The sequence below is a fragment of the Trichosurus vulpecula genome, chromosome 2 (genome assembly GCF_011100635.1).
Source record: "Trichosurus vulpecula isolate mTriVul1 chromosome 2, mTriVul1.pri, whole genome shotgun sequence".
NCBI lineage: Eukaryota > Metazoa > Chordata > Mammalia > Diprotodontia > Phalangeridae > Trichosurus > Trichosurus vulpecula.
In genome coordinates, this window is record NC_050574.1 from 229,163,264 (window position 1) to 229,191,015 (window position 27,752).

Consider the following 27,752-nt stretch of genomic DNA (forward strand, 5'->3'; position numbering starts at 1 on the left):
CTTCATATAGTGCTGGATACTTTTTGTGTTGGTCTAGACCTGTGATTTCAATGGTATAAGGAACTCCTGGTAAAAAAACAAAAAACAAAACAAAAAAAACAAAAAAACAAAAAACCTCCTCTACCAATGCAGAGAAAGATTAGTTCTTAAGACTCTGGGGCATTTAGTAATTAAGTGACTTGCCCAAAGTCACAAAGTCAGAATGTGTCAGAGATGGGATTTGAATCCGAGTTGTGCTGACTCTAAGACTACATCTCTATTTTACTATACTGCCTCAACTGGCTCTCAGTAGGCACTTTAATAAATGCTTGTTGAACTGAATTCACCTATCCAAGGCAGTGTGGTGTATTGTGGCATAGTGGGAGAGTTTGGGGAATTTAGAACCAGAGCAACAGTAAGGTTTCTTCTAGGTTCAGGTTCAAGTCTATGAGGGTGGGAAAGATGGAAAAAAGGGAGAGTTGGAAAATTGTGGACTTAATTAGCTTTGGTCTTCCATAACTATTCTTGAACCCTTGCAGGAAAGTTTTTCTCCATAGGCTTCTACCATAAATTCACTTGTGTAAATCAAATGTTTATAGAAATATTGGTTCACAAAAGTGAGGACCCTGACAGAAAGTTGGGGACTGGCTTTTTGATTAACGTCACAAGCGAAGTCCTCTTCTGTCCCCCAACTTTGGGGTGTGTGTGTGTGTGTGTGTGTATTTTAAACTCTAAATGACCATCTTTGGCAGACAACTTCAGTTTGCCAGCTAGAATTGTGAATTTCTTTTTGAGATCCAGGTACATTTATTGGGAAAAAATTTCACTCTCCTGTTTGGGTACAATGGGAGTTAAGTAAAGATAAATGAAATATTAGGTAAATGAGAGTGTATGAAATTAGGTCACTTCTCCTCTTCTTCCATCTCCTCCTCCCTGTTTGCTGGAGGAGATCAGCTTTCATATTCATCCTTGCTGATTTAACTCAATGAGCCGGCCAGCAAACACAGCCAGGGTTCCAATAATACACACCAGCATGAAGACCCCAAGGAGAACGTGATCCATGACCATTGCCACAAACTTCCATTCCTCGGCAGCCTACGATGGAGGAAGAAGGTGTTAGAATAGAATGTCTTTAAAAGAATCACTCTTCCTACGATCAATGGTTTGGGAGATTTGGTATCATTTAATGTTCTGCGAGCTCTTTTTTTGTGTTTGTTTGGAAACTTCAAAGCACTCAAAATTATAGACTGACAACAATCACTATTCCTTGTTTACAAATGGATGATTTTCAATTGATTACTTTCTGAGCTCACACAATGTGAAAACATGATGAAAATTTTCTTCGGCCCCGTTCCTGAAAGGCAACCTGCTTTCTAAGCCCAATCTATCCATCTGCAAGTATAATTAAATCATTTTTAAACTCTCAAACTATTTCGCTTACATTATTGGAGTCTTGCTCTGATTTCATGGTTTCTGCAATATATTTGACTCCCTCGATGGCGCTCTTCACATCAGGATGTTTGATGAGTGGAGAATGGAAGGCCATGGTTTGCGGTCCTGGTTTACCAGAAATCTCAGAAATGTCAATGTCTTCTGTAAAAATCTTCTTTTCCTGTTTTTCTCTGGATGGTCGTTTCATTGTTGAAAAGAACATGACATTTGGGATTGTGTGAATGAAAACCTAAAAAGAGAAAAATATTCTACTTTAAAAGATTGTATCAGAAATGACCCCTCTGAAATGACTCTGGGGATGAACAGAATGTCACAGTTAACAGTGATGTTCTGTAATATAGTATGTTTGCCACTGGAGGGAACCTGTTCAGCACGTTGGCCTGCTAACTCAGGCTTCCACTGGGTTTCTCCCATTTCCTTTTATTGAGAAAAAGTGCTGTATGGATCTTCTGAGGGGTATTTTAAGACCCTGGCACTCCAACTCCAACAAAATCCCTTTGTGTGCCATAAAAAGAGATATCATTCATTTGGATTCCTGTGTGGTTTTGTCAGAATACCCTGAGATGCTTAGATTTTTAGCACCGTCTTTAATTCCTTTATTTAAAAGACTGATTTATATTTCCCCCATCTTGTATAATATGGATGTTTCTAAGACAAAGAAAGCAATGTAAATCCTACCTCCAGTTTGTTGCTATGTAAGCTAATGGCCCTACAAAAGAGGCCATGCAGGAAAAGCATCGGTGATACAGACACTACCCACAAATTCCACACAAGATGAAATATCACCTGAATGTGATGTGAATATATACGTCTGCAAGGGAAGCTGCTCCTATTTCCTGAGTCCCCAGGGTCACTGAATGGAATGTTAAGGGTGGATGTAGAAGCAATGAAGTCTTGGAGGAATCACTGGTCTAGACTGCAGGTCTAGCCTGTGGTGATGCCCTAGGGTATCCTAAAAACTCTCAAGGCCCTCCCCAGGATACTGTAAGCAGCCTGCAGGGACTTGGATTTGCTTAGGCTATTTCCTGGTCCCTTGAACCTTCTCCCCAATGTATTCTTTGGTACTTTCTATTCATTCCTTTCTCTGTTCTTTCTCTTATTTCCGTTTTAAAATGAGCAGCAAGGTTTGGCACCAGAAGTACTTTGGTCTTTTTGAAGAAAAGGTGTCATACAGCCCCAACAGACATTGTAGAAGAATCCAATGAGGTAAGGTATATAAAACTCTTTGCACACCTTAGGGCACTGTATAAATGTCAGGTTTTTATTATTGTTATTATTATTGAAATATAGTGCACACAGACTTAAAGAGGCCTTGTGCAGGAGTGGCTAGAGAGTTAGCCTTGGAGCCAGGAAGATCTGGGTTCAAGTCTTTCCTCTGGTGCAGCCTGGCAAGGTGGTGCTGAGCAGGTTGTGTGATCTTTTAACACCCTTGGTGAGTCTCTAAGACAAACTGCAGAGTAGGTTGCGACCAGCACTAGTAGAAAGTTTTTCCTTATTGGAAGTTTTTTGCACCAGCAAAATCACAGATCCGGTCCAACACGTATGGATAGGGATGGGACCTGTGGTGAACAGTTTGGGGAACTCTTGGGTGAGAAAACTATCTTTACCAATGTGGGGCAGCCCCGTTCCGCTCCCTCATATTCTGGGAGAGTTGCTTATAGAGCTAGCATGGGGTAGGAAAGGGACTTGTATCTAGGTCCTCTGAACTCCAAGTCTGATTCTCTAGACCAGAGGTATCAAACACACTGCCCACAGCAACACTGCAGCCTGCAACACTCCAGATTACAGCCCAGATTAAAATGTAGTTGGGAAATATTTAACAAATAAATAAAAATACAATAAAACATTGATAATGTTAGCTTGTGATTTTCTAAGTCAATATGAAGCTCATGCGGATGGTATAATGGCCTCTGTTTCTGTTTTTGAGTTTGACACCATTAGTCTATCTATCCACCACTCCAAGATTTCCCCCTTAGTGCTGTAAATATTCTATGTCAAGGATAATAATAGCTGACCTTCATGTAGTGCCTTAAGGCTGTCAAAGTACTTTGTATAGATGATTTCATTTGACTCTTCTACATTTGTTAAATCTACATGACATGGGAAGTGGAAGAGATACAGGGGGAAATCTAGGCAATACGGAAATAAAAGATATCAATGAAAACCTATTAAAAATTTACATGTTAAAATGGTCCACTTCTTTCAAACCTTCTGTACCCCTATTTTATATCTTTCACTGTCTCCCATTATGAAGTCTCCACTATGGAACCATTCTCCGATGGCTCCTGTCTTCTTTTCACCATCCTGATCCCTACAAACCTCTGCCTTGTCTTTTCATGGGGAGATTCCATCTACTTCCAGCCTCAATCCCAGGCCTGATTTACATCTCTCAATAGGTGGTCCCTCCAGCAGAAATGCATTGGTTTCCACAAAGCAGATGAAAGTAAAAAGTTATTTCAAAAATCTCACAACCTGTGAGTAGGAGGGGAAGGGATGTTAATCATTCTCCCTGATCAGAAGGATTCTTTGAGATTGTATTTGGGGTGGGATTTTCAATTTATGTTTTCTATCACTCTGAGATCTATATTACATGTTTTATTCATGTCAAGAAAGAAGTTTCCCACAAAGATTCACTGAGAAAGAATTTTTGGTTCCTTAATATCAGAATTGTATCAGCTTTGATGTATTATGATGGACTTACAGATGTCCATCATGACTGAGTACCCTTTGAATGTGCAACGCAAGGTGTTTGGAGATGGCCCCACTCACCTTCCTCACCCATTCAGGCATGACATGAGTACTTGGAGAGCGGTGGTGAGTGTTGATGACTATCACTGTGATGATGATTGATGCGATGACAAAGACCATGGTGAACAACATGTATTTGCCTATTAAGGGTACTGCGCTGGAGGTGGAGGGAATCAGCTCCACAATAACCAAGAGGAACACAGTCAAAGAAAGTAAGACGGAAATACTGAGAGTCATCTTTTCTCCTGAAAGAAAAAAACAAAAGAGACACCGACCCAGAAGGTTAAGTAATAAGCCTATGAAGGAGTTGACTCAGGGTGGGATTTTACAGATGCTCTGCTGATTCATCACATGCAGTGAAAAACTTGGTGAAACTGTTGAGTCTAGGTCAATTCACCAAATTATTAGCTTTAGGCCAGGGGTGGGGAACCTGTGGCCTCCAGGCCACACGTAGCCTTTTAGGTCCTTGGGTGTATCCTTTTGACTGAGTCCAAGTTTTACAGAACAAATCCTTTTTTTAAGGAGATTTGTTCTGTGAAGTTTGGATTCAGTCAAAGGGCCACACTTGAGGACCTAGAGGGTCACATGTGGCCTCAAGGCTGTAGGTTCCCCACCCCTGGGTGAATTTTAGGTGAATTAACCTGCTCATTTTTTAAAAATTTAATTTATGGAATAAAATAAGCATTTCCATAACACAGTATAATATAAAAGGATGATTGCATCTGCTAATTTTGACAAATGGCTACAGTAAGTGGTATACATTGAAGTTCTGGCCTTCCGAGGAAAATTTTGTAAACATCATTGATCCCTAGTCTCCTTTTCAGAACTTTCCCTCAACTACCAACAAGATACTGCAAAGTTTGCTAGTGTGCCAATTTCATCTAGGAAAACAGTTTTATCCTCTGCAAAGGCAGGGGAGGGAGTGTGTGTGTGTGTGTGTGTGTGTGTGTGTGTGTGTGTATGCGTGTGTGTGTGTGTGCATGCACAAATTATGGCATGTATGTAGAACAAATCTGGTATTAGGCCTTTTAAACCAAACAGTCATGATGATTCTATTTCTTCCATCCCACAGATGGACAGGAAGAGCAGATCTAGAGGAGTAGGACTTGGAGTCAGGAACTGGACATTTAGAATAAAACAGGTACAAAGAGAACTGGACATTTACTGTGACCATGGGCAAATTACTTAGCTTCTCTGAGCCTCAATTTCCCCATTTGTGAAATATGGATAATAATCTATTTAGTGTTTTATGAAAAGTCCTGCCTAATTGTGAGTTAGTATCATACACAACTCTTCTAATCAGGGAGCACTCCACTTGACAAAATGATGATTTGGCTGGGCCAAGAAGGCCTCCTCCTCTCCTACCCCTGAAATAAATACCCTTTGTTTTCTAGTAGAGCTTCTGATATCAAAGAGTGACCTGATTTGAGAGGTGGACAGGATCTCATCATCTATTGAGTCTGATGCCTCCATGAAAAGTATTCCTACAATTACATAGCGGACAAGTGGAGGTCTTTTGACCTTTTTAATGACTTTCAAAAAGAAACTTATTTAAAAAGTTCTCTTCTACCTTGTAGAGTTTTATCTTCCCATAACTTCATGTATCTTGAGTTTTTCATAGGTTAAAAAAGGTTTTTTCCCTTTCTCATCCCATATGTTTCCTCTTCTCTTTTTAAAATCCCATACACTGCCATTCCTAAGCATACAGTTTTCTTTCATTGTCTTGAGTTGGTGATATCAACAAGGAGGCTGGGGAAGAAATGAAATTTCAGGGGAAGGGGAAGGATACAAGCATTAATATAGCCCCTACTATGTGCCAGACACTGTGCTAAGCACTTTACAAATATTATCTTATAAGTTACAAATATTTGATCCTCAAAGCCACCCTGTGAGGTAGGTGCTGTTATTATCCCAATCTTGCAAGTGGAGAAACTGATGCAAACAGAGGTTAAGTGACTAGTCCAGGGTCACTGAGCTAGGAAGTATCTGAGGCAGGATCTGAATTTAGATCTTCCTGACTTCAGGCCCAGTGTGCTATCCACTTTGCCACCTAGAGAAATGAAGAGACTACAGTATCCTAGAGACAATCAATTCTATTTAAACATTTATTAAGTGTCTACTGCAGCTCAGGCATTGTGCTGGCATTTGGGGATAAAACCCCCAAAAATATAAGTCCCCGCCATCAAGGAACTTATATCTTGCTGGGATGGTGGGGAGAACATGTCATAAGCACAGATAAGTAAATGCATATCTTTACAGGAAGAGAGTATTAGTTGTCAGGGAAATCAGGAAAGGCTTTCAAGCTGAACCTTCAAGGAAGCTAGAGATTCCAAAGTCAGGAGGGAGTACATTCTAGCCATGGGGGACAGTCTGTGAAGACAGAGATGGCAAATAGAGTGTCAAGTCTGGGGAACAGCTAGTAACTCCAATAATTTGGTGGAAATATAGAGCATGTGAAGGAGAAGCATAGTTAACAAATCTAGAAAGGAAGGTGGCTGCTAGGTTATGGAGCTCTTTAAATATCAAGCTGAGGGGTTTGGGCTTTTTTTTCTGGAAGGAATAGAGAGCTACTCGAGATTTTTGAACAAGGTAATGGCATAGTCAGAGCTGCGTCTTTGGAATATTAACTTAGCAGCTTTGTCTCCACATATTGGATAGAAAAAGAGGGAGACTGGAAGCAGTGAAGCCAAGGAGGAGGCTGCAGCAGTCTAGGTGAGAGAGGAAAAAGGCCTGAACTAGGCATCCATTGGAGTAAAGCTTAATTTGAGAGATGTTTGGAAGGTATTTGACTGAATGTAAAGGTGAGGAAGAGAAAAAAAATCAAGGATGATGCTGAGATTATGAATATGAATGACTGAAAAGATGATGGCCACTCTTAACAGAAATGGAAAAGTTTGGAAGAGAAGTGGGTTTGGGCAGGGGAAGGAAAATAATGAGTTTAGTTGTGAGTAGGTTGAGTTTGAGAAGCTGGGGACACTCAAATGGAGGTATCCAATCATCAGTGGTTAATGTGGGATTGGGAGGAGGATACATACTGTAACCTTACAGTATCATAGGTTCAAAAGATCATAGGATCTAGGGCTAGCATGGCCCTCAGAGGCCATCCAGTGCAACCCTGTCATTTTACAGGTGGGGAAACTTAGGTCTGGGGAGGTTAGTAGAAGGTAAGCCCCTTGAGGACAGGCGCTGTTTCATTTGTGTCTTTCTACAGAGTGTTCCTAAAGTCTGGACACATAGGCAAAAATTTGCAACTTTTTATTTATTTAATTGGAATATTAACAGACCTTAGCTCCCTTGACTTCTTTTTCTGGGGTTTGCTAAAGGAGAAGGTGTACTCGATGAAAATCACAGATGCAACACACTTGATTGAACGCATAAAGAGTGAATGTGCTAAAATTGATGGCAATGTGGAGTTATTGCATCGAGTTCGCATGAATCTTGCAAAGCGCATCAACCTTTGCATCACAAATGATGGAAATCATATTGAAGACAGTATTTGTTAATATTCCAATTAAACAAAACATTGTTGAAAATTTCATTCATTTCATTTCTTGAAAATATGCATTTTTGCCTGTGTGTTCAGACTTTAGGAACACCCTGTATCTTCAGCACACAGCGCGGTGTCTTTCACATAGTAGGTACTTAATAAATGTTTTTCTAATTGAGGAAATTTAGGGCTGGATGTATAGATGAGGGAGTCACAGGCACAGAAATGATCATTGAAACCATGAATACTGATGAGTAGCCAAAAGACAGAGGAAAAGAGGGCCCAGGATAGTGCACTGGGGGATACTCATGCTTAATGGCTGATCAGAAAGATGATTGTCCACCAGTTGGTGAGGACCTTCCCCCTGGGCTCCTTGGGATCTTCGTGTTTTTTGCCAACTCTTTGCTTTCTTCTCTTCCCTGTCTGGTGCCCTTCACCGGCATACAATTAATTAGACAACCACCCTTCCTGCCTTTTTCTTTGACCTGCTTGCTTCCTTAGAAACATTTTATTCCCCTGTTTCTAGGGGCTTTTGCAGGTAGCAGATGTGTGCCTATAGTAATTACCTGAGCTCATATACTGCTGTTCCTGGATAATGCCAGGGAAAGCTTTTTAATGACAAGTTGCTGATAAGCACAGTACTCAGCCTCCCAGCTTTAAGCTTTGAGTGACACTTTTGCTTGGCTGATCCCACGAACTACAAATGCACCCGTGTAGAGCTTTCAAAGACATAAGGCAACAAGGGAATTGTGGAACGAGGTGTTTTTTTTTCATGCCTTCATGAAATGAGGTCTATGTGAGTGCCAGTTTGGGAAAGGAGTTTACCTAATTTACTTTGTCCGCAACATTTTTTCCTAGCCTGCCCTCCTTGCAGGAGGTGCACAGATGGAGAAATAAATCTAGTCTCTTCTTGACTCCCAATGACCTGCCCTGGTGGTGTTCTACAATTTACACCCTTGTACTTATGGTCATTATGTGGTTATGATCGCGTTATACTTAATGCATACCATACTATTAATTATGATAGAGGCAATCTGGTGTACTGGATAGATCGGTGGGCTTGGAGTCAGAGAGACCCGACTTTGAATCCTCCCCATGCTAATTATGTTATCAATACAAATCACTTCACCTCAGGTGACACTCTAGTGCTTTTCTACCAAGTTGTAGACTGATTGCCAGCAGTGTTGGTGGGAGGAGTTCCCATACTGGGAGTTCCCCAAGCACAACTCCTTTTCTCATTCCTTCTGATACTTAAGACAGGCAGTATACAAATGAACATGTTGCCTAGCCAATTCTGAGAAAACAGATTCCAATCTTGAGCATAGCAGAAACACTACCAATTTGACCTCCCACAAAATATATTTAGGTCAGACTTGTAATTTCATTGTTGTAGAGAAGTCCCAGTGAAGAAACTCCCCTCTACCAGTACAGATTGGTAACTGTTTTATACTCTCATGATGTCATTGGTCCTCTTTGAGAAGGTTGAATGACAATAATAGTCTAAGAGTTTTCTGGGGGCATTGATGTAAATGCCCTCAGTCCAAGTGTCCAAGGTCACTGGGCCAATATGGAGCAGAAGTGGGATTTGAACCCGGGTATTCTTGACACCAAGACTAGCTCTTTAGTCCCTAAGGATATTGCCTCTCTTTTAAGCCTACAGCATCCAGGATTCCCAGGTGGTCTCCCGTTTAAGTACTAACTGGACCTGACTCTGCTTTTCTTATGAGTGCAAATGAATTTGGGCACATTAAGGGTGGTACGGCCAGAGACAACACCACATCTATCTATTGGAAATGATAGCAACATACAGCATTTATGTGGCTCTTTGATGTTTGCAATGTGTTTTTCATAATTACCTTGTTTGATCCTAGCAATAACTCTGTGAGGCAAGTTCTAATATTAGAGGCCTCTAGGTGGCGCATGGATAGATAATGTAATACCTCCCAGGAGGGATTATAAGGACATTTGTAAAGCACCTTGAAAACCTGACAGCACTATAGAAACGCTAGTTGTCGTAATTGTCCCCATTTTACAGATAAGGAAAAAAAAAAACCTCAGACAGTGTAAGTGACTTTCTTAGGGGCACACAGCTAATAAAGGACTAAGGGAGGATTTGAACTCAGGTCTTTCTGACTCCAGGTCCAGTTCTCTATCTACTGTGCTACCTAGCTGCCTCATATATGTGCATGTATACATACATAGATGTCTCTACGTATATAATATAAACATATCTATAAATAAGCAATTTTACTTCAGTGAAGCATAATGAATGTTGCTTCCATTAAAGCCTCAGTATAATGCCTCATGATGACTGGAGGTTATCCTGGGGTGGAATGTAAGTTCTGATAATTCCTGTGATGCTAGAAAGGCTTTGAATATAGGCTTTGGGAGCGCTTTTATCTGTTGATGTTTAATGGGAAGAATATCCTGACTAAGGCCTGATAGGGTGAGATTGCCCAGTAGTTAGAGCATTGAATTTGGACTCAGTGAGACCTCAGTTGAAATCTTGCCTTAGATACTTAATGGCTCTGTGACAAGACTCTGCCTGCCTCAATTTCCCCATCTGTAAAGTACGGATAATTAATAACATATATGACAACCACCCTTTCTGCCTTCTTCTTTGACCTGCTTACTTCCTTAGAAACAAACATTTTATTCCCCTGCTTCTATGGGCATTTGCAGCTAACAGATGTATTACTGTTGGTCAGCTGTTTTTCAGTTGTGTCTGACTTTCTGTGATTCCATTTGTGGTCACATTTTCTTCTCCAGCTCATTTGACAGATGAAGAAACTGAGGCAAACAAGGTTAAGTGATGTGGCCAGGGTCACACAGCTAGGAAGTGTCTGAAGCCAGATCTGAACCCAGGAGGATGGGTCTTACTGACTCCAGGCCCAGCACTCTATCCACTGAGCCACCCAGCTTCTTCTAGTTGAGCTCATATACTGGGACACACACACACACACACACACACACACACACACACAGAGTTATTGTTATTATCTCTCTCAAGTGTCTGGCTTGCCTCTAATTCAATTGCCTTTAATTGTTAACTAGTGCTTTATGTTGAAACCCTAGCCCACATTCTTGGAAATTTCCACCTCATGTTTTCAGTCAAGTTCTTGACATTTTTCTCTCCTTGCGTTCCTACTGGCTCTGGAGTGTTCAGAAAGTTGGTGGGGTTGGCAGGACCCTAAGGCATGCTTCTTGAAGAGAGAAGGTCCCCACTTCCACAAGACAGGATGCCCTATCATCTTGAAAGGTCTTCTTCAAAAAGAGGGTCCAGAGACTGCCAGGACAGGTCAGGGAAGGGAAGGGAAGGGGCTCACTCATCTGAGATACAACTATAGTTGGAACAATATGATATGATAGGCGACTCAGGGAACTGAACTGCCTGGTCGAGGGGAGACTTGTACCACCCCTGCCCCTTCCTCCCAGCCCCCCAGGCCTTGGCTTGAGTGAGGTAAGTTAGTACTGACCACGAGCTCAATATTCCTGTGACATTCATACAACATCACCCATAAGACGTGATGGTCCCATAGCAGGCTCTAGATGATCCTGCACCGCCTGTCCTGCCAATTCTCTTCCAGACTTTGTTAATGTACGCACATATGTTTTCACTTACTTGTAAACAGGATGTACATACTATGTCACCTTCTACTTTTTAAAAATACAACACGGAACGCCTGTCTTTGCCACAGGGACACTGGCAGCGAGAGGAGGGAGGCAAAGCACGCAAGCACCAGGCACCCAGAAACGACTCTAAAATTCTCTTTGAAGATGCTTGTCAAAATCTGCTCAAAGAAATCTGTTTAATTCCATGACTTCAGTGGAAGTGTGCTTTTATCTTCTGGCTTTTTGCAGTTTAAATTAGGCAGGCATCTCGAATAAGTAGAATAAGAAATGTGTATTGAGTTCAAATCCTCCTTATGATATGAACAGCTGTGCGACTATGGCAAGTGCCTTCACTTCTCTGAGCCCCACTTTACTCAACTGTAAAACGGAGACCATATCACTGCAGAAATGACCTCATCAGGTTTGTTGTGAGGCTTATGAGATAATGTAATGTGAGCCCTATATAAATGTAAGTTATTACTATAGACAGCAGTACTCATATTAAGTACAGTGAGATTTAAGTTCTATAAAAATTTAACTTCTATATTTAAGTTCTATAAAAACTATATTAAATGCATTCTATATTTAAGTTCTATATAAATGTATTATTGTTATTATTCCTCCAGCAGTACTTAAGTAATTTTAAATCCTATATAAATGTAAGGTATTTTCCTATATGTAAATGTAAATTATTATTATTAAAGAAAGTAATACTCCAGTAGTTCTTAAATTAAGCAGGACTTAATTTTTAAGTTCTATATAATGTGTTATTGTTATTATTCCTCCAGTAGTACTTGAGTAATTTTAAGTCCTATATAAATGTAAGTTATTATTATTATTGCAGATAATAGTACTTAAATTAAGTAGGACTTAATTTTAAGTTCTATATAAATATGTTATTGTTATTATTCCTCCAGTACTACTTAAGTAATTTTAATTCCTATATAAATGTAAATTATTATTTTTATTGCAGTCAATAGTATTCAAATTAAGTAGGACTTCATTTAAGTCCTCTATGTAATTGTAAATTATTATTATTAAACAAAGTAATACTCCAGTAGTTCTTAAATTAAGTAGGACTTAATTTTAAGTCCTATATAAATGTAAGTATTATTTTTACAGATAGTAGTACTAGTACTCCTGGAGTATATATAACCTCTGTTTCCTCATGTGTAGTAATATTTGAACTCTGACCTCACAGGCTTGTTGTGAGGAAAAAGCTTTGTAAGCCTTAAAGTGATTGGTTGTTGTTAAACTGATGTTTTACACACACGCGTGCGCGCACACACACACACACACACACACAATCTCAATGCCATGAAGAATGCATATAGATTAAAATCATTGATTAAATATGGCATTTCTGATTTTGGGGGGGAAAACTGGGTATGAGGCCTTCATTTAGGAATATAAATCCATGTTACAACATTATTTCTATAGGGAATTCTATATTTGACATATATACACACACAAATATGTGTACATACACACATATATTTTATTGAAATGTGTGTGTGAATATGTGTGTATACATATATATATGTATACATATACATACAGGTAATTTAGTGTCTTTTCTCTGAAGTTTTATTTTCATAAAACTACCTTTTAAAAATGTTTATCTTTCCTTGTCTGTTATAAATTGTTGATAAGTGGTGAGCAGTCTGGTACACACACACACACACACACACACACACACACACACACATTTTCTACCCTAAGGGGTGCTGCTACCCTGTGGAATATATTTCTGGCTTGATTCCTGAAAGAACTGGCAGCTAGGGAATATGTGGGTTTATTTGTCTCACATATAAAGGGCAAGAATGTTAGCTACTGCAAATAGATTCATCAGGGCTCCTTTCCAGGGTGTGTGGTGAGACAATGGAGCTGTGGACGAGTCAGGGCATTTTTAGAGAGACTTTTCAGAGGAGCTGAGCAATGGGATAGTTTGGTGACAGATACAACTGAGTAGCCTGGGATGAGAAGAGAAGAATGAAAAAATCACTTTAAAAAGACTAATTTTTTTTTTTCAAGTGTGAGACTTTCTTTCTCTGTCCTATACAGTCTCTGCTTCCAACTCTCTTCATTTCACCTCTTCCTGTCACTCACTGGACTGCTGTGAGCAGTGTGAAGAAGAGTGAAGGAGGTAGACTGAGAGAAGACAAGGTAGAAGAAGGAAGGAAAACAGGTGGGAGAGAAGGCAGGTGACCCAGAGCAGGGACATAGCTGGGAGGAGGATGTAAGAGTACTGACTGAGTCAGTGATGTCCTTTCTAGAATTTAGTGACTTGAGATACTAATACTCTTTTCACCTGACCAGGGCAGAATACAGGACTGCCTTCTTCATTCTAGATTCTTTGCTTGTTTTGTCAGGCTAGGATCAAATTAGTTTGTTTTTTTTTTTACTATCTTGTAACACCATTGACATATAAACTTGCTGTTCATTAAAGCTCATGGGTCCTATTCACATGAATTGTTTTAGCCATGTCTTTCTCCATCTTGTACTTAGACTATTGACTTTGAACCAAATGCTATATTTTCTATTTATCCCTATTAAGTTTTGGCATATTAGATTCAGCACATTGTCCCAGCCTGTCAAGATCTATTTGGATACCAATTCTGTCATCTAACTCATTAGCCATCCCTCTCAGCTTCCTGTCTTTTCCATATTTGATAAGCATGCCATTTGTCTGCATCTTCTTAATGTCTGTCCTTAACAATGCTGTCTTAGTTGTAATAAGCTTTAACGCTTTTTGAGGGAATGAAAATTTTGTGTCTATCTACCTATCTTTCTTTGTTAGCACTGGAAGGTAGGGAACAACATTCTTTGGCATATAGCACAGTTAATGACTCTTGGTCACTCTCCCCCGAAATACCAGCAGGAGACCAATTAGCATACTCAGAAATAAACTCAGCAGATGTACCTACCTGAATCTGTAGGCAGGTAGAATACCAGGCCGGTGAGGAAGGAGAAGAGTAGGCAGGGAATAATGACATTTACAATGAAGTAGAGAGGCAGACGTTGCATAACAAAATGGTAAGTGATATCCAGGTAAGGAGTGTCAGGGCAACAGGCATAAATAACCCGGTGTTTCCAGCCCCTTGATTCCTTAATCACCCATTCTCCACTCTCCATGAAGTTGCTCAGGTCAGGTCGGTCACTTTCCTGGGAAAGTGCAAAGGAAATATGAAATCTTCTCAACAAAACAACTATGAATAAAGGCAGGACGTCCCAGCCCGTGGTGAGGCTGCGTGGCCCAGTAGAAGAAGCATTGGCTTGGCTAACTATTCCTATGTTTCGCTCCAGGCTCTGCCACTTACTAGCTATGGAACCTAAGGCAAGTAACTCAATTTCTCTGGGCTTCAGCCTTCTCATAATGGCAGCTCATGTTTCATACAATAATTTAAGATCTTTCTTGGTAACCACCCTGTGAAACTGGGCTGTCATGCAAAATCAGTCCCATTATTTTTAACAACAGTCATGATGGAGCAAGGTTATAAACTAACCGACAAAGCTTTCTCTGGGGTTTGTCAATTTTGCGTTATATTGGGTCAGTGTAGACATAACCAGTGGAGCCCAACCTGCATGCTCTATTTGGACATTAAATAAAAGTAATCCAAGGCACTTGCTGAGCTTGGATGGCCTTCAGCCCTTGTGATCTTAGAGATCTACTCTGAGTGTTGTTTGTGGGAATATTCCTCCATTGCTGGAGGAATAAGTGATGAGGACGATCTAATGACCGTTCAGCCACTGATTTCTGTAGCTGGAGACAAGAACAGAGTTCTCTGATCCAGAGAGTTAGGCAGAGAGGCTGATGAGAACACCTCCAGGTTCCTGTATCAAGGCTTTACAATAAGTCAGAGCTGATGTGGGCACGGGTGGGGTGGGATGGGATAGAGGACAGGGAAGAGATGGCTATTTCGTGAAAGAGTCTGGTGTTTTCCCCTTGACCCTAGCTAAAGTAAACATGGTGTATTGTTTCCTCAGCCCCTGCTTTTGATCTTGCCAGTTCCAACCACTGCTTACTGGATTAATGACAACCACTGAGCCGTCATAGGTCCATGTGCCCAGTTTCATGCTGCAGTTCTGTTCATCAAAGGGAAAATGGGTGACTATGATTTCACAGTAGCTTTTAAAGATGGCTGGAGGTGTCCATGTGATGTGTCCAGTGTAGTCCAAGAGAACTTTGGTGAACTTGACAATGGCAAAGTCACCATTGGCACTAGAAATGAGAAGGGGGAAAAAGGAAAAATGGTTAGAAATTAACAAATGATTCTTTCTTAAAAATTAAGTTTCAATGTGTGAATGGCAGAGATAGTCAACTAGTTTGTTCAGTCTGTGGCCCTTTTCTTCACCCTACGCTTTAGAGATTTTGGTCATTTCCCACCGCCACCCCCATTATGCTCATTAGCATTTACCTCTGGACTCTCCTTTGCCCATTCTACACAGACAAGAAATTTTAGTTTGCAAAGGAAGCCCGAGTTAAATATCCATTGTGTTCAAAATGATGGATTGCATGTTGTGAAATGATGTGATTTCATCAAGCTCGGGAGCTTTTAAGATAAAATGCATGCCAAGAATGGATTCTTGAAAAGTTTGCTGTTCTTGAATCTCTTTGTTGGACACCTTTCTGAAGTCATATGAATTAGAATAGAAGAACTATGCATGAAGTGGCTCAAGAGATAGTTTTGGACCTGGCGTCAAGAAGACTTGAGTACAAATCCTGCTTTAGACACTTAGTGTTGTGTAACCTTGGGCAAGTCACTTAATTTCTGTCAGTCTCAATGTCCTCATCTGTAAGATGAAGATAATTACAGTACCTATTTCGTGGGGTGGTTATGAGCATTAAATGTATTTTATATATAAGTATACATACATATATCACTCTGAAAATCTCAAGCACTGTATAAATGTTAGCTATCATTGTTGCAGTTGTTATCCTGAATAAGAATTACTTAATGATATACTTTTGTCTACCTCCCAAATTCCATGTTCACAAGTCAAAAGATCCTGATATTTCCTTTACAGCCCTCTCACTCTTATTTGTTCTTGGAAATGTTAGTGACCACTAAATGTAGCTCATTTCTTTACCCACCTGAAGCAATATGTGGAGAGGTATTGGATAAACTTAATTTCTCTTTCCTTGAGTAAATAAACATCAGTATTTCCTCCTCTCTGTGTTTTCCCTGAGTTAGTTTATAGAGCTTGTCAAAAGCACCATGGGATTTTAATTGCATCTTTCTGACTATTACTGAAAAAAGAACTTTGCCTAAGATACTCCTGCTATGTCAGCATATTTGTCCCCAAAGGTTACACAAATGATTAGGTAATTTGGCTGAGCTTGGAATCCAGGGATAATAAGTAAATACACGGTAGAAAGTTAGAATTGGGGAATGGCTGCTTCAAAGGACATCTTTTCATTCAATAGCACTTACTGCTTTCCCTGGGAGGCATGACACAGCCTACCCTTCCCTGGCTCTTTGTAGTATAATGGCAGACTCTACATCCTTGAGCCCGACATTGAATGCTCCAGACTATAAGGGATGCTCTCTGAAATGAGCATCTTGTGACGAATGAAGGGCGTATGATAATGAATGTGTCATTATATCTGAATGTCTGGAATCACATTATCATTTCACAACACGAAGTCCATCGTTTGGAGCAGGATGCATGCTTAACTCAGGCATCCTTTGCAAGCAACAGCACTAAGTGTCTTGGGATGATGTGTAGACTGTGATGAATAGCAACCCTGGTTCAGGCCTATCTGGTAGAAAGGACATTTAATTCCAAGGAACGCAAATATATAGAGCTTGGGTTCCTTGGATATTTGCCATATACTCGTCAGTAGCTCTCAGGGATTAAATGTCCCCCACCCTCCAACCCTGATTTAATTTGGCTCCAATCAGGGTTACTATTCATAACACGATGTACCATATGGCAACCAGCATGGTAACTCCATCCTTTCTTTTTAAGATTTATTTAATGTTAACATTGCCGAGCAGTCTAGCAGGTGCAAAGCCAAATGCAGACTTTGCATTTTGGCTTTGTTTTGTGATTCCACAGAACAATCTCTGGTCTGTCCATTTTGCTTACTTGTTATAGAGAACAAGGTCTGGGCGCCAGATATTTTCAGATGAAACATGAATTTTTTTCAAGCCACCATAATCTTCTGGATTCCATTTTAAATGGTAATCTATCCATTGCTAAAGAAGAAGAAATTTAGCCAGTTGAAACACTGCTTACAGTAGTACAAATGAATCTAATGTTGACAAGAGCTATGGATGGCCACTTTTCATTCAGATACTGTGCTTCTGTAAGAAAGAGTTTGAATAAGAATTCAGTTTTCACTTTAAGAACCTAGAATGGCTATCAACTGAATTTTCTCTTCAAGCAAACAATATTATGAAAAGAATATTGGGTGATTATTCATGCCGTTGAAGACATGGCAGGTCCTGAAGACAAACCCACTATCAACAACCAGTGAATTTAAATAACATATGATAACATAAAAGTATGGGTTTGAAAAAGGAAGATATTTCCTATAAATAAGGGTCCTTTGGAAAACCCAAATTGTTCACTTGAGAGAGGACAGGGAATCTCCTTCCCAGGAGACTCTATAATATGGTCTATTATTGACCCAGGATAATTTCACTTAATGTAGCCTAACTTAGAGGTGGGGAGTTGTCACTCCCAAAAAAGGCCAGAGAGGAACTTAATATTTCTGGGCTAGAAATCAAAAGATTCTTAGAAACCTAAAATATGACATCACAAGAGTATCAATAAGAGTTATCCAACTCAGCAATTAAATCTCACATTGAAAAAATGAACTCACCTTTACAGCCTTGAAGAATAGTTACAATTTGAAGTATTGGTCCAGAGAAGAAACAGTAGCTCCAAGGCTACTTACTGTATCTATATAGAGATGAGTGGAAAAACTCATCACCTGGTGTTAAATAGTTAACATAAAACTATGGGCTCAAATTCCTATTTTTCTTACAACTGATCCTTTTCACCAAATTGACTTTCTTTGGGCCCAGGTGAATTTGCTGGACTGAATAACACAAATTCTTTCTGGATTACCTGCTTCAGACGAACATTGGTGGTTACAATTTGATTTACTTCATCCTAAAAAAAAAGAACAGCCATTATATTGGGAGAGGAAATGGGCAGGGTAAAGGGGAAGAAGAAGTCATGAACCAGTTCTGAGGATGTGTTCAAAGCATGTGTAAGCGCTCCTGTTATCGAGGCCTCATACCACGTTGATGAGCTGAATAAGCTGCAGACCCACAGTGACCTCCACTGCTTGCCGGTGGTCTTCCACTGGCCTCACCACACTGTTGTAGTTTTCAAATAATTTTGCGACCAGACGGGTTTCATGTTCAGAGCCCAGGACGAGACCAGCTGCAGAAAGCAAAAGACATACTGTCAGATTCCTTCTGACCACTGTACCGACATGGGTAATTGATGTGTAACTGACTAATGGAATGGCACACTAGCAGTCTTGCTGAAGTGATCCATAATGAGGCTATTTACCGCCTTAAACTCTCTGAACACAGCTGCTGGGATAGTTTCTTCCCAGGCAACAGAAAGTTGTGCAGGAATTTAACACTTGTCATTTGGGCAGGTGACACTCCTTAATAAGAGAGTCAAACAGAACCGGCTTCCCAATATGCAGGATGTTGATAAACAATAATAATACTGATTGCTAGGACCAAAAATGAAAGTCGGTCTCATTATCCGCTAATTAAGTCAGTCAAATTAAAAAGCATTTATTAAGTGCTCACTGTGTGCCAAACCTTGTGCTAAGCCCTGGGGATACAGAGAATGGCAAAACAAAACAACAACAACGAGGACAAAACCCATCCCTGCCTTCAAGGAGCTCACACTCTAATGGGGGAGGAAACATGCAAATAACTACTTACTAACTATAAATATAAATATATACACATGCACATAAAACTATATTTATGTTATTAAATATTGTTAAAGAAAGTGTCATTTTGTAGGTCATTTTTAAAAATGAGAGTTTTATGAATAAAATATAATATTTAAATATAATTCTATATATTGTGAAGGAAGTTACTAGCATTAACAGAGTCTAGGATGACACTTGGGTTGTGAGCAGGGGTGCCTGGGAAGATGATGGTCCCCTAAAATATAATAGGGAAGTTTGGAAGAGGGGAGCATTTGGGGGGAAAGGTAAATTAGATTTGGAGGTGTTGAGTTTAAGATCTCTACAGGACATCTAATTTGAGATATTTAATAGGCAGTTGGAGAATAAAACTGTGGGTCAGGAGAGAAGCAAGGAGATCTGAGAATCATCTGAATAGGGATGATCATTGAATGTATGGGAGTTGAAGAGATCACCAAGTGAAATAGTATAGAGGGAGAAGAGGAGAGAGCCCAGGGTGTCCTTGGGGGATACCCATGGTAGGCAGGTACAATCTTGATAAAGATCCAGCAAAAGAGATGGAGGAGGAGTGGTCAGACATATAGGAGGACAACCAGGAGCTAACAATGTCTCAAAAACCTAGAGAGAAGAAAATATCAAGATGAATGGGATGATTGACAGTGTCAAAAGCTGCAGAGAGGTCAAGAAAGATGAGGACTGAGAAAAGGCCATTCGATTTGTCAATTAAGATATCATTGGTAACTTTGGAGTGAGCAGTTTCAATTAAATGATGAGGTCAGAAGACATACTGTAGAGAGTTAAGAGAGTGAGAGGAAAGGAAGTAGAGGCAGCAATATTAGATGGCTTTCTCGAGGAATGTAGTCACAAAACAGAGGCATATGATCATAACTAGCAGAGATGGGCAGATTAAGGGAGAATTTCTTAAGAATGGGAGACATCTGAGTGTCCACTGAGGCAGCAGTGGACAAGGAGAGATTGAAGATCAATGAGAGAGGGGATAATAGAAGGGGCAATTTTCTGGAGAAGATGGGATGTAATGGGATCACATGGACTTGGAGAAGGGTTTGTCTTCTTGTCTGTAGAAGGGCTACCTCTTCATATAGGACCAGGGTGAAGGAGGAGATGGTGAAGGAAGGCAACTGAGAGATGTGAGATGAGTAGGAGGGGGGAGAAGGAAACTCTTAAGAGATTGTGAAAGCCTGAATATTGCCTCACTGTTAATTCTTCTGTCATTTCACCCTTTGAGGACTCTGCGATTTCATCATAGGTCATACTTCTACCAATGTAAACCACCATGTTGTCAGAGAAGCTCCGACAGAACGATTTCATCATGAAGCCACCAACTTCTCAGTAAAGAGAATCTATTTCCACTAGGCTAGTCCACAGATGGGACATTTTTATGTTGCGAGATGCAGATCTAAAGCCTTTCCAGCATGGTAGGAACTATCAGAGCATGTGCTCCACTGGAAGAGTCTATAAGGTCCCAGAATCATTTCAGGGCTGTGGAAAGGCACCAGAATAGGAATCTGCTAGAGGTTGTTCTGTCACAGAAAGCAAAATTCCATTAATAGAAGGCATTCCAGTGTTAGTCATTATAATGAAAGCTAATACATATGTGCCTTATTGGCATGGGGCCCAGAACTCCTTTTTGAAGCATAAATGATGACAAAAGACCTTATAAGAGTATAATTAGTCTTATAGCTTTCATCTTGTTTAGTCCAGAAAAAGACTCTACTGTTCAGGATCACAGGTACAATCTGGTCAGTGTATCCTCATCTGTAAAATGGAGATAAAAATTGCTCGGCTGATATAATGTAAGTAAAGTGCTTTGTAAACCTTAAAGCACTATATAAATTTCAATTGTTATTTTTGTTATTAATAGAAGCGAAATGGGCATATCTTATTTACCAAGGTCTTGGTCTATCTGCAGAAACAGATGTCCTTCTAATTGAGAAGACTGAATGTGGGCACTCAACAGGCCTTTGAAAGGTTATTTGCATCAGGACAGAGAATGACTGCATCAGCTGGGACAGACATCTGCTTTCTCAAACATGTTGAAATTATCTTTGAACTTGACTCTCTTGCTTTTTGAGCCTTGACTTTTCCCTTCAGCTTACTGTCCTTTGCAGCTTGTTCTGCTCCCCTTATCCTTGCACTGACTCAAACCATTGCTTCTTCAGAACATGGAGAGCTGAGCTAGTTGCATGCATGTAAACTGTCCTTTCCCACGGGGCTAGCAACCCTGCTCTAAGGAAAGGAGTGAGGCTCTTGTGGATGGAAGTGGTATCCACTCCTCCTTGCTGGTTTGTTTTGCTATGTAACTAAGGACAGTGGTGCACTGCTTTTTGGGTACAATAATAGCTAACATTTATACAGCACTTACTGTGTACTAGGCACTATGTTAAGTACCATTACAAAGGTTATCTCATTTGAGCCTCACAACAACCCTGCGAGGCAGGTGCTATTATGATTCCCATTTTACAGATAAGGAAACTGAGGCAAATGGAAGTTAAGTGACTTGCCTAGGTCACATAGTGTCTGAAGCTGGATTGGAACTCAGGTCTTCCTGACTCCAGGTCCAATACTTCATCCATTGTCCTGCTTCCTCTTAGGCCAGTTCTGAGTGCCTCTCTATTTTTATACAAAGTAAAAACTGGCACTTGTTCTATTCTCAGAAAAAGGCAAAAATTCTGTGTTTGGGCACAATTCCCTAGCGTTAAGCCTGTGTCTTCATCTTTGTTCATAAGCATGATAATCGCTAAGGCTCTAGGGATATGAGAAGTGCCTCCCACAGTGAAATCTGAAGAGGTCTGCATGTTCCACTCATCCAACTGCCTCATTTCAATGGGACTTTGAAGGAGAGTTTATTGAGGGCTTCCACAGTCCGCACTTTTTACAGCTCTTCTCAGAACTGAAAGAATGAGGCAATGCACCCTTTCTCCTTAGTTTACTGGCTCTTCAGGCCATGGGACAGGACTGGCAAAGCCTGGTAAGCATGTGTGCCAGCTCTGTGGGTTGCCAGGAGTGGTATTTGAAGAGGCCATTAAAGCTCTGCTGTTGCTTCCGGGCTGCATGGGTTTTTTTTAAGTGACTGCTTATCTTTAATAAATGGGGGGCGGAAGCATATGGTAGGAAGCAGAGGATCTTCACTGTGTCACAGAAAATGTAGAGACCAACTTCACTCCCCACCAAGGAGAAGAAAAGAACTCCAGAATCAGGGTAAAGAATAGTCCTGTAAAAATCTTCACGTCCCCCTCTTCCCCTCTTAAAATTTCTTCCCTAACAAACTGCAGGCACATCCTGTTCTTTCTTGGCCAGTATTCCAGATGTGAATTTCTGAAGAGCCCACACTTGCATAGACGCTAATTAGAAGTATTAAAATTCTCCCCATTCTTTTCAGCAGGGGAGGTTGGATTTCTAAAAATCTTTGTTGCTACTGCTCATCATTGCAGTCAGTTGGTCAGTCTTTGCAGCTACAAATCTATAACATATGGCAACATCTGTTTATAAATAGAATTGTTCCTAACTGAGTAAGTAGTGTGGAGAAGCATTTATTGAGTGCTTACCATGTACCAGGCCCTGTGTTAAGTGATGGGGATACAAAGAAGGGCAAAAATATTATCTCTACCCTCAAGATTCTCACATTCTAATAGGGGAGAGAACATACAAATGATTGTGTATGTATGAGGTAGATACAGTGTAGATGTAAGGTAAATTCAGAAAGGAAAGGCACTAGAGTTGGGGAGAGGAAAGGAAAGGCTTCTGCAGATGGTGGAATTTGAGCTGAGTCTTTAAGGAAGCCAGGGAAACTGAGAGGTAGAGGAAAGAAGGAAGAACATTCTAGTCATGGAGGATAGTCAGTGAAAAATAACAGATTTGGGATATGGGTGCCCCGTATGAGGGAGAGCAAATAGGCCAGGGTGGTTGGATCACAGAGTACATAGAAAGGAGTTAAATGTAAGAAAACTGGAAAAGAAGGAAGGAAGCAGGTAGAGAAGGGCTTTAAATGTTCAACAGAGGATTGTATATTTTATCCTCAAAAGGAGCCACTGGGTAAGGATTGGGGGAAGGTGACGTAATAAGTCCTGCATTTTAGGAAATTCACTTTGGTAGCTGAGTGGAAGTTGGATTGAAGTGGGGAAAGACTTGAAGCAGAGAGACCAATTTAAAGCCTATTGGAAAAGTGCAGGCATGGGATGATGAGGTCCTGCACCAGGGTGGCAGCTATGTGATTCCAGAGAAGGGGCTCTGTACAGGAGATTTTTGTGAAGGTAGAAATGATAAGACTGGACAACAGACTGGATATGTGGTAGCAAACAGTTAAGTGCTCTGGGCCTCAGTTTTTCATGTGTGAAATGAGTGGGTAGGACTAGGTGACCTTTCCAGGACTTTCCGGTGACAAATCTATGACTTAGAAAGTCTATTTATAAGCAGTACTGTTCCTGGCTGGGTAAGTAGGGTAGATGACTCTGGGGGACTTCTATCTACATGGCAGGCTAGAAGACCAGGAAAGGGGCCAAGACTTAAAGATTCTGTTTCCAATACCAGTTCCTCATTTGCCTTTTCTTGAAATAATAAGGTCACCCCCTCCAAAATCAGACAAAGATAAAATACGGCACTCTGAAGTTACTGAAATCAAAGGTGTTATATAAATAGAACAAGATCAATATCCTCATATGATATGTTATGATATCATGTATTATAACAACACAAGAACAAGCTTTCCTGAATATGGGCTGGGATTTTGCCTATGAAGGCTTCTAGAGTGGGGCATGCAGCCATGAATCTGAGCAAATGTTCCTACTGAACCACCCTGGCATCTAATATGCAGCCTATAATAATAATATAAGGAGTGATTAAGGGAAAAAGCATCATTTACTGTTGATAGGTCACTATGTACTTGAGTGAATGTCTTTGACTGTTTTTCTGACACCCTTGTTTGACGATCTACCACCAGTCTATCTCTTCAGGTTGATTACATATTACTGCCCTCTACCCTCCTCTTGCCCCACTCCCTGCCATGTTCCATTCCAGCCATACTACCCTACTTCCTGTTTCACAACACAACATTCCATCTCCTGCCTCCCCACCATTGTCCACACTGTCCCCTCTGACAGGAATGCCATTTCTTCTCACTTCCGCCTTTTGGGATCCTCATCTTTCTTCAAGGATCAACTAACTCAAAGATCATTTCCTACAAGAGATCTTTCTTAATTCCCTCAGTTGTTAGTGTGACAATCCCCTGAAATATCTTTTTATTTATTTTTCTTTTTATCTGTGACCATGGAATGTAAATTTCTTGAGGAATTTAGCATGATGCTTGGCACACAGTAGGTGCTTAATAAATGCTTGTTGATTTGACAGGGACTGTCTTGATTTTGTCCTCATACCTCTTATCCTAGCACAATGCCTGGCTCAGAGTAGGTACTTAATAAATGCTTGTTTAATCAAATTGAATTGAGCTGTATAGACTGGATATGTTCCTGACTCTGTATTTATCTGAATTGGAGTATCCCTTTGACCACATTCCAAAGCTAAGTATAGATTATTTTTGCTTAAGCACTACCCATGTGAATTCTCTTCTAGCCAAATTTGATTCTGCCAGCATCTCTAAATATTTTTCGTATACTTCAGCATTTTTTATACCTGGCCATAGAATTTAGGACATGCCCTCAGGATTCTAGAGATATAGAGAGCTTTTTCCTTCCCAAAGCAGGGAGCTATATTGAACAAAGAGCAAAAACGTACCCCACATGGCCCAGATTTAGCTGGATCAATTTTGGACCTCCCAGGGTCTCACTCATCTTAGTTCGGGCCACCTCCCCCAGCTCTGTCTTTTGCTATTGACAAAATGAGGTACTATAGGCCTATAGATAAGATGACATCTACAGTAAATTTTATATTAAGTACTCAACAAACATCTCCTGTTTCCCTTGACCGGAAGTTCAGGATTTAGGATACTGTTTCAGCTGCTATGTTGTGATACATTCCAGAGCTGAATATGGGTCAAGGGCTATACAAGGTTTTATAGTTTCAATTCAAACTTAAATCCTTGATGCATTTAATATCCTGGAAAAGTAGGTAGAATACAGTTTTTTTGGGGGGGGGAAGGGTGTTATTTACTAGGTAGAGCATTAGTATTGCAAGGTATTTCATCTTTATAGGGAAAGTTTAATTAGAATTATTAATAGATCTCTCAAGCACATGTGTCTGTCAATCAATCTCTCCACATTATCCCAATTCCCCAAGAGTAAATAGACTTGTTAAAAAGTATATTGTTTAGGGAAATACAAATATACAAGAGCCTAAAAGACTCAAGTATTTGAAGAGGTCATTCAATTGGATTGAGGTTTAGCTAATAAATATCGGTAATCAGGAAAATAAAAAATCAAAGGGATAAAGTGGAGTCATGCGAGGAGATTGTTCAAGGAGAGACAGGATTCCACATGTTTTAATCTTTAATCTTGAACCATTCCACTTCTTCTTTAATTAAGTAACAGAGACAATCATTGTTTAGCTAGAAACTGGTCAAGTGAATGGGGCTAGCTTCTGGCTTGGAGAATTGAAAATTCTATATTTTGTTAGAGCAAAAGAGACACTGGTCTAGATCTCCCTAAGACTTCCCCATCAGCAACAATTCAGCCCAAAGGGAAAACTATCCTCCTACACTTACCTGAGCAGAGACAGAGAAGCAGGAGGGCAGGAGTGGTCTCCATGGGCTGGGTGCTCTCTCCAGGGTCTGTCTGTCAGCCTTTAGGAGGCAGAGACCAAAGGACCTTCTGGGTTCCAGTTGGCTTTGCTGCTTCTTCCTAGAGGGCTTAGGAAGTGAGTCTGCAGAGGTATTGATTTATGCCACCTGTTCCCAACAGTAACAGCTGAGACCTCTGGCTGCCCCATGTGTGCAGACTTGCTCAGTCTGTGCAGGTATCCCCCGCTGTGAACAAAAAAGCCATTCCCCTCCTTCCCCCCCCCCACTCCCCGGCCCTGAAAAGTTCAGTCTACCCTCAATTTTGTAAATTGAATCTTGTTTTAAGAGCACTGGGAAGCCAGCTATTTAGCAACCTCTAAAATAAATGAATCCTTTTGTAAATTCCTGGCAGAAACTCCTTTGGGACAGGCCCCCCTTTAATGTACATTTGAGAAACAAAAGACATAGGTGGAACAGAGAGTCTGATCTGGGCTTCAAATCCAGCACTTCCCTTTCTTGATTGTGTGACCTCTGACAAGTTACCAGTTTCGTGTGAAATGAAAGCACCGCTTGACAAAGAGCCATCGGGGTCACTTCATTGGCCACCTCTTTCTCTAGCCCCACTCCCAGCCTCAAGCAGAAACTGGGCTTTGGTAAAACACTCTTCTGCAGCCATTTACCGAGTGAAGTTTTAAGGCTGATAGAAACTTCCCAGTGACTCCAGGGTGAGCAGGAGAAGGGATGGGGGTGGAGTGGGCAAGGACATTCGTGGAACAACTGCTGGGATACTTTGCCCTTATAATTATACTTAAGAGTTTCACTTGAATAACAGCACATGGTACAAGGAAGCAATTTGCTCCAGATAATGGCCTGCCCACAGGGTAAGTATTACAGCATACAGAGAGATAGGTTTTGAACATCCACTCCAGGGGCCCATAAAAACCAGCTTTGTAGAAGAGGCCGTCTTTGTTAAAGGTCACACCAAATCAAACCCCAAACTCCACTCAGATCTTACTTTTTCCTTCAGCCAACTTAGCTGAAAGGGTCCATAGACACCCTGGGATTAGCAGGTCCCAGAGGGGAAATTCCATATGGTTAGCATATATGGGTCTATGAGATTTAGAGTCTCGAGTGCCTTGCAAAGCTGCTTCCTACCTCCTAGTGAGAATGAGGCTAAATTCACCACAAAACAAAAGATCTGAGCCCCACAGCCCTGGAACAGAGGTGTACCTCACTTTAAGCAAACCTGATATATGAAAATTTGGACCAAAGTATCATAGATTTAGAGCCAGAGAGAACATTAGAGGTCATCTAGTCCAAACCTCTCACACTTTTCAGATGAGAAACTGAGGCCCAGAAAAGTTAAGCGATTTGCCTAGGGTTACACAGCTAGTAAGCAGCAGAACTGGTACTTGAACCCAGACCTTCTCATTATAGGATCTGTGTACCTTTTCATCATATGAATGAATCTTGGGATTTTAGACCTGGAGGGACCTTGGAGGTCATCTTGTCCAACCACCTCTTTTTATAGGTGAGGGAACTAGGGTACAGAGGTGAAACATGATTTGAGCACTGTTTTTATAAGGGGCAGAGTTGGGACTCAAACTCTGGTCTTCTGACTCCAAGGTCAATGATTTTTCCATTGTACCATACTTTCCCATTACGCAGGCAGTCTGGTGTCCCATGATTCCAGTTTCAGTAGCTTGCTATTCACTTCTCTTCCTTCCTTGACTTAGTAAAACAAACAAACAAACAAATAAAAGGGTACTTTATGGATATAAAGATATAAATTTATGGGTATAAAGATATAAATCCTCCCCCAAGCCTTAGGACAAATGCTTGATTGACCTTGGGATGATCTGCCCTGGAAAAAA

General features: G+C 40.6%; 1 protein-coding gene across 1 annotated transcript; it reads right to left on the reverse strand.

The window, feature by feature from the left end:
- Positions 1–942: 942 nt before the first annotated feature.
- Positions 943–25,906, reverse strand: CHRNA1 (cholinergic receptor nicotinic alpha 1 subunit). The gene is made up of 9 exons (XM_036746594.1): positions 25,864–25,906; positions 18,534–18,679; positions 18,359–18,403; positions 17,372–17,481; positions 15,305–15,500; positions 14,206–14,443; positions 4,201–4,424; positions 1,421–1,660; positions 943–1,074 (listed from the first exon to the last, which is right to left on the reverse strand). The coding sequence occupies exons 1-9, from the start codon at positions 25,904–25,906 to the stop codon at positions 943–945; spliced, it is 1,374 nt and encodes a 457-aa protein (XP_036602489.1).
- Between the last annotated feature and the right edge of the window lie 1,846 nt (positions 25,907–27,752).